General features: G+C 33.6%; 2 protein-coding genes across 2 annotated transcripts; both read right to left on the bottom strand.

Moving 5' to 3' along the window:
• Positions 1 to 1687: 1687 nt before the first annotated feature.
• LOC118031671 (transcription factor MYB15-like) lies at positions 1688 to 3143 on the bottom strand. The gene is made up of 3 exons (XM_035036165.2): positions 2933 to 3143; positions 2675 to 2804; positions 1688 to 2231 (listed from the first exon to the last, which is right to left on the bottom strand). The coding sequence occupies exons 1-3, from the start codon at positions 3141 to 3143 to the stop codon at positions 1688 to 1690; spliced, it is 885 nt and encodes a 294-aa protein (XP_034892056.2).
• A 1585-nt stretch (positions 3144 to 4728) lies between these two features.
• LOC118031670 (uncharacterized) lies at positions 4729 to 7464 on the bottom strand. Its single transcript, XM_035036163.2, has 5 exons — positions 7066 to 7464; positions 6368 to 6431; positions 6072 to 6236; positions 5467 to 5532; positions 4729 to 5341 (listed from the first exon to the last, which is right to left on the bottom strand). Exons 1-5 carry the CDS (start codon positions 7353 to 7355, stop codon positions 5144 to 5146), a joined length of 783 nt encoding a protein of 260 aa, XP_034892054.1. The 5' UTR covers positions 7356 to 7464; the 3' UTR covers positions 4729 to 5143.
• Positions 7465 to 7672: the final 208 nt, after the last annotated feature.

Raw genomic sequence — 7672 nt, 5'->3', positions numbered from 1 at the left:
ATTCTTAAGTATCTATTCCTTTAGCTATATGTTCTCTCTACTAAGCCAATAGCTAGAACTAAAAACATGGAGTTCTGGAATCAGGATTGTTGGTCTTGGAATCTATCTTGGAAAATACCTATCTCAGGAACTTGAACAACTTAATCTTCTTCTTACAAAGCTAAATGGAGTTTGCTTGAAACAACAATATGAAGACTCCAAACACTAGAGTATCGAAAGAAATGGAAAATACATTGCCAAATCATGTAACACCTTAATTGACAGAATTGTATATCCTGATGTGTCATCTTTTTCTCCTCTTCTATGGAAAGTTATGGCTCCTCCAAAAATTAAAGTTTTCATATGGTTACTTCCACATGGCAGAATATGTACCAGGGATTTCCTTGTTAGAATAAATTTAATAGACATTGATCTTGTGGTTTTCCTTTTCGTGGTTTTGATAAACTGTTGAGCATCTTTTCCTTCACTATTACGAAACTCGGAAGATACGAATTCATTTTATGAAATGGATAGGTCTGGAATGGTGCATGCTAAGTCCTTTAGAATGTCTCATGAGATTCAATAGAGTATCCTAATTAGAGGGAAGTTTCAACATAAAGCTATCTTCATGTTGACCTACTGTATCTTGTGAGGTATTTGGTTAGCTATAAATCTTTTGATTTTTCAAGATGAAATATTGGATTGGAATTCAGTCTTTGAATTAATTCTTCATCGTCTAGCTTTATGGTTGAAGTTGGCCGAAAGAAACTTCACTTACATAGGATTAAACTTGCTAAAAGGATAAGAAAGTTTGATAAGTTGCTAAGTTGGTTTAGTAAGAAATTTAATTATACAAAAAGGGTTACAAATAACCTATTACTAGAAGGATAAGAAATTTGTAGAAGAATCTGACTCTACTAAGATTGTCAACTGGATGCTTAAGAAAAGTAATAGGCCATGGTATTACTGCTATCTCTTCATCCTTGCTACTTGTTTCTCCTCATTTTTAGGTTTTGTATCTTTCACTCATTCTTTGCGTGGAGCTAATCATATGGCAGATAATCTAGCAAAAGCAGAACTAGGTGTCCGTAGGAATTGTGATTCTGTGGCGTGGGTGTGATGTTTTCTGAAATTATCTTGTTGTTTGGTACTCAAATTCTTTCATGGATCCTTCTCTCTATATCTATTGTTTCGTTTTGAGAAGTCTCAGTGTTTATGCTCCTTGGTTTCGGGTTTCCAATTCTTGGTTGGCTGGTTTTGCTGAACATTTTTACTTCGAAGATCTGTGGAATTGGAAGTTTTGGTTTTATACGCTAGCTCTAACAGTTTCGATCAGATCGATATACAAAAATATTATCGGCTCAGCTATGTTTTGAATGAGCCAGCGCTTTTTTCTAGAGAGGTAGGAGCTCTGCACATGTATAAAAAGGGCTTCTCTGAAGAAAATATTTCAGATTATTTGGTTTTAATTGGTTGATGATTTTGAGATGATGGTGTTGAGAGGTTTTTCTGGAGCAGTACTGGCATATTGGCTTCAAATAGAGCAATCCAGATGAATAAATTTCAGTCTTAGATTGTATTAATGTGGATCAGATGTAAGAGATTTGAGTAAATGAAACATAGCTGATAATGATTGATTCTAGAATCAAGCATACCAATGCAATGGCACCAAGGACATTGCCACGAACACCCTAAACACTCGCTATACTTAGTCTCCATGCAATTGTGTTTGCATCAAACAATTCATCCAAAACTCTTGGCCAGCATCAAAATTATGGGAAGCATTTGGATAGTCCAACAATTCTTCGACCCACATTTGATCTGTGTATGCCTCTCCATAATCCTCCACCTTGCCCATTTGCGCTTCCATGGAAGATGGCTGATCCAACAAACTTGGTTCTCCAATTGATTCGAGTGATCCAGCATTGTCCTCCACGCGCTTGTTTTCATTGATGCCATTCACATGACTGGAACTTGATGATGAGAAATTACCAGTAGACGGAATTGGTGACGTGTGGACCGTCCCCTTGGGGGAGTACTGATCTTCTGAATTCAATATTTTTGGAGCAGTGGGAAATGAAACGTCAATGATGTTCGATTCTTCTTCGGATGTCTGTGTTCCTTCAAGTTTAGGTGCTTGCACTGCAGTATTACTAATATTGTTGTTGAAGCTCTTCCTCAAGTGGGTGTTCCAGAAATTTTTGATGTCATTATCGGTTCTTCCGGGCAACTTTTCTGCAATTGCAGACCATCTGTAAAACACGAAAAAATGAAATATTATTATCATATGCAGCCGATCCAAGTCATTATTCTTTTCAATTGATGATAAAATACTACAGTTTGCATACTAAGCTCTATATACCAATCGACTACTACTTAAGAGTTGTATTACTTTCTTCAAGTTTTACAAGAAGAGAAAAAAGTGATTGAATGCTTCGAAAATCATAGAAAATTCATGATAAAAAAAGGGATTTTATAACATGAAATACCTATGAATTGTGTGTCTTTATATACTAAATAGAACTATTAGAGGAGACTGTGCATGTACATTTTTTTTTTATTGCAGGACATAAGTTCAAGAAATGAGCTGAGAGTAACTCGATGAACATGTGGAATAGGTGAGCCCTAATAAAAAGAAATGGAAACTCACATGCGTTAGCTAGCTAATATTATCTATAGTTGAGAATAAATTTACCTATTTCCTAACGTTTCATGCAGCTTGATTATGGTTTGCACTTCTTCCTTGCTGAAGTTTCCACGCTTAATATCCGGCCTTAGATAGTTCATCCAACGAAACCTGCAACTCTTCCCTGACCTTAACAAACCTACAAATGGAGGCAAAACAGAAGTAATAAATTATATCATAGTTTTATTTTCACTGCGTTTTGCCTGTAAATGTAACATTTTGAATTCAAGTACTAATCATTAGCAGTATTTTTTTTTTTTTAATTACCAGCAGCTTTCGGCATCTCATTCCAATTCCGAGTGCCATATCTCTTAATATAAGCTCTCAATATTTGATCTTCATCAGGATCCCATGCCCCTCTTTTCAAGCACAAATTCTGATACTTCTGTGAAATACTCTTCATCGTCTCCGGACGTGAGACTCCATTTCTAGACTCCAGGTCCTTTATGTTGAAACACCCTACAACAGTATGAGTCATTGCCGTACAATACCCTAGAAAATGTTCTAATCGAAAAACGAGTCCCAAAGTTTCCATACCCCATTTATATACACACAGGATCGCTCCTGGCTCTTCCCGTAATAGATGGTTTTTGGCCATACAATGCACGGAGTTTTTTTAGAAAATAAATATATTTTTAAGTATTTTTAATTTTTTAATTTAATTTTTTTTTCTATTTAGTATTATAAGGCTTTTCTAGTTTTCTAATTTGAAAAAATAGTTTTTATATTTTTTATTTATTCAATATTAATAGGATTTTCTAGTTTTTTCTATATAGAGTTTTGTAATAGTATTTTAGCAAGTGTGACAATAATGAATAAAAATTAAATATTTTGGATGTGTCCTTATACTTATGGTATTATTTCTATTTATGGCGTTTGACTTTATCTTTCTTTCCAACTATATTAGTTGATATTAGAATCCATTAATTTCTAATGGGTAACTATAATGTGTTGTTGATAAAAATCTGAATTGCGGAATCCATTATGGGACGACTCACACAAATGTATTAGAGATACATGATAAGATAAAAGATTTTAAAAATTTATGATGGAGTAACCCGCATAAAAGTGTCATGGATTCATGGAAAAGCTCTCACACAAAAAAATTCTTTTTTTTTTACTAAGTAAATGCTCGAAGAATGAAGAATGAAGAATGAAGAATGTTATGATGGACCTTTTTTATGGCGGAGAATAGTTTTTAATTGAGATGGTTATGCTCTAAGAATAATTTGAACTTGTTGATAAGTTTTTTTCAACATAAAAGAGATTGGGGTATGATATTTTAGAGAAAATAAATATTTTTTTATTTTTTTATTTCATTTATTTCTATTTTTTCTATTCATAATTATTAGTCTTTTTTAGTTTTTCTATTTGAAGAAAATAATTTTCTTTTAATAGGGTTTTTAAAGTGTTTTCTATATAGAGTTATAATATATGTAATTTTGATAAGTGAGACTGAGATAAATAAAAATTAAATACTTTGATATTGATGATAATTATCTATATCTTATCAATGATAGTAAATTTGTTTTAAAATATATTTAATTAATATATTTAAATTCAAATTAAAAGTGAGTTACACTCATTTTTAAAGTTAAAGTTTTATAAAACATTAATTTTTAACTAAAATGTTTTTAACATGAGATATTGACATAACTAAAACAAATTATAAATAAATAAAAATTTGATATCAAAGAACCATTAATTAGTTTGTTTTCGTGAAAAATTCTTTAATTTATACCATATAAAAAAAATTATAAAGTTGTCTTGTAATTTATATAATAAAAATATAAAAATTATAAATTAACCTAAAAAAATAAAGTTGTCTTGCTTTAAAGGTTTCTGTACCTTGATCATGTTTGTGTGAGGGACTGCATTTCATCATCTAAAATGCCCTCAGGCCTCGGAACCATGCTAGCATGGCTGAAGCAAGTATTTGATGCTGGCAACGTTAGTTGAACAATTTGTGAGCTAATCGACACAAAACTGCTTTTGCAGTGAGGATCCAACAGGCCAACTTGTAAGCTATTATCGAGAGAGCTTTTAGGGAAGACAAGCCAAGATTGCTAATAAACTTGATTTTTACAAACTTAAATAAATCAAACTCGGCCAGTGTGAAATAAATAGTGTTGCTTCAAATTCGTAGAACAAATGTGACTACAATATTTACAACTTCCACCACTAAACAAAGCACAGTAAGAACAGGGGTCTAACCAATAACCTAGCAATGTTCATCTCCGTTGTCTGCATGGACTGCAAACATCTTCTTCATCAGATACTCACAAACAGGTTATCTTCCGTGATTTGAAAAGATAGCAGTCTGAGTATGGGCAGCAAATGCTCCACGCTGCCCTCTGATTCTTCTTGTAAACAAGATTGGGTGATATTGCTTGCATATCACCCTTTTCTTCAGGAAATAAATCATGTGGAAGCTCATAGCACGTTGATTCATAGATCAAGGTCTCAAGCCCAAACATCTCAAGTTGAAGGTTGGTCACTGACATTGGTATTGTTTTGCATGCTGCAAACATCAGGGGAGGTGGTTGTGACTGCGGGAGGCGGGTGCAGTTCCAGGAACACCGTGTTTCCTTCACTATAACTACCCACACATATAGTGTCACCCCGGCCATGCCAGGTACCATCTTGGACATTGTTCATCTCCAATGTCCTGGATTCCTGCTCCATTATAGATGAAATGCTTAAAATTAGGTCTCAGAAACGTCAAGTGTATGGCTATAATTAACAACAATCAAAATTTATACTTGGGCTGGTAGTAAACGAACATTATCCAGTAAACAAACCTGGGATAATGTGCAGCATGGGCAGATCAGATGGTAGATGCAATCATCCAAGGAACTATCACTACCCTGAAATGAACACACTCGTAAAAGAAAAAAATCAGTCTGTGATTTAGCTTCAACTTATAATCTCAAAGACGAACATTTCAGAAACAAAAGTAAAGGATCAAGAAGCCTCGAATAACTAATAAATAACACCTCACTGAAAGAATGAAAGAGGAAATATTTCCATAATCTACATGTGGATTGTGTTAAATCAAACTAAAAAATAGATCTGCTTGAGAGAAGCTTGGTTCCTCATATGTGTTTAATTTGGTAAAAACACAAACAAGAGCCAGTAACCTTTGAACACTTATATTTGTAGGTCTTCCATCAAATTCCCATTACATTTGACAATTCACAGCACAGTGCATTGAATGGTCAAAGTTTGATTGAAAAAGGGGGATAGCTAGCTAATCTGAATATCAAATACAAGTGTGAATATAGCTGCAGTCATAATTTAAAAGATAAAACAAGAAAGCAAAACTCTAAGAATATAGCCATCTCATGTTGCAACTATATCAAATAATCAGAAAAAGTTAAAAACTTAGTGAGACATAAATACTCACCCTGATATTAAATTTCTTTCTCATCTGTGTGCGGAAGAAACCCAAATATATTCCTAATGAGAAGGTAAATACAACTGACAAGTACAGGAAGCAGCGTCGCTTCATCACAATAAAGGCAATGAAGTTGAGCAGGGCGCCAAGACCAAGAATGTAATATGCAATTCCCTGCAAAATGACATTTATGAATTTCAGAAATTTTAATTCACATAAGGATCCCATGTCAGATTTGTAAGAGCCAGAGTCTTACTCTAGTTTCCTAAATTCTTAAAATTTAAAGAATTGCAAGAAAATGTTACCTGAAGAAAACAAGAACCAAAACCAGCTCGTCTCATGTTCTTTCCAAATCTATAGCATGGACAGCTGCAACATCGCATACACAGTAAGTTGAAAGTCAAATCAAAATTCAAACACATCATATCAATAAAACAAAATGGAAGAATCCTTTTCTCCTGAACAACCATATGTTCAATGACCCAAAGACAGCATAATTGACTAGAATAAGTAAATCAACATAGAGCATTATTCACCATAACACAAAAAAAAAAAAAATCCCTTTAGAGCATTGCCTCAAGTCTCAAGACCCAGAAAATTAAAATCAATATCCACAAAACCAATTTCTCTAAAGAAAACTATACCAGTAGACATCTAAAGCTACAACCATAATTTTCACCTCATATTACACAAATTTATTATTAGTAGCAACATGTAGAAACCAAGACTTTACTGAGTTTTTTTTAATACAAATTTAAAGCGACCAGCATAAAATTTTCATATCCAGCTGAACTCCCAAAACCCATTAACATTAAAATCCTCCACACAAACGTAAACTAACTAAAATCATATTTCATTAAATTTAAAGCATAGCAATAATAGCAAGAACATAGCAAAACCAAAGAAAAAAGAAAAGTTCCATCATTTCTTTCTGGGTTTAACTTCTCCTTCTAAATTATAATCATGGAATCCTTAGAAATCAGAGAGAGAGAGAGAGGAATACCAAAGAGATTCAATGGCAATGTGGCGGTCATCAAAGCAATCAAGAACTCCACCTTCCCACATCCTGAAACCACCGCCGCTAGCACCTCCATTATTGTAACGATTCAAATCATCGTCTTCTTCTTCATTGCTTTCAAGTTTGGCCCAATATTTGCCTTGTGTTTGCATAGCCACGGTAGAACACAACATATCAAAATCCAAAACACTCATCCCTTCCATTAACAGCTTCTCCTCTTCCTCTGCCTCCTCCTTCCCTCCATTCACCACCACTTGCTTTTCCAAATCCTCCATTTCTAAATACAGAGAAAACTTGACAAATCTTTTACCAGTTAACAAACAAACACACCAAAGTTTCCCTTTCTCTCTGTCTTCTCTTTCGTTCTTATCCTTTGTGTATTAAAAAGGCATCCGTCCTTTTATAAATGCAAATGCAATGTATTTTCTATTTCTTTGTTAGAGGGCAAACTCTATTGTAGTCCCTATAAAATAAACAATGTTATACTTTAACCTCTATAGTTTAAATTATCTTTATATTAGCTCTCTACTTCTTCAAATTTTAAAATCCATCCCTTGTTGTTAACTACCTAAGGTTACCCATATGTTCTCCA

The sequence above is a fragment of the Populus alba genome, chromosome 11, assembly GCF_005239225.2.
Source record: "Populus alba chromosome 11, ASM523922v2, whole genome shotgun sequence".
Classification (NCBI taxonomy): Eukaryota; Viridiplantae; Streptophyta; class Magnoliopsida; order Malpighiales; family Salicaceae; genus Populus; species Populus alba.
This window is presented reverse-complemented; position numbering and strand designations above follow the sequence as displayed.

Coding starts and splice junctions, on each gene's coding strand:
- LOC118031671 (XM_035036165.2), bottom strand. CDS start 3,143: ATGACTCATACTGTTGTAGGGTGTTTCAACATAAAGGACCTGGAGTCT. Junction 2,805..2,932: donor TGAGATGCCGAAAGCTGCTG/GTAATTAAAAAA, acceptor CTCCATTTGTAG/GTTTGTTAAGGTCAGGGAAG. Junction 2,232..2,674: donor CATGAAACGTTAGGAAATAG/GTAAATTTATTC, acceptor CGTGTTTTACAG/ATGGTCTGCAATTGCAGAAA.
- LOC118031670 (XM_035036163.2), bottom strand. CDS start 7,355: ATGGAGGATTTGGAAAAGCAAGTGGTGGTGAATGGAGGGAAGGAGGAG. Junction 6,432..7,065: donor ATTGCCATTGAATCTCTTTG/GTATTCCTCTCT, acceptor GCGATGTTGCAG/CTGTCCATGCTATAGATTTG. Junction 6,237..6,367: donor TTGGTTCTTGTTTTCTTCAG/GTAACATTTTCT, acceptor GTCATTTTGCAG/GGAATTGCATATTACATTCT.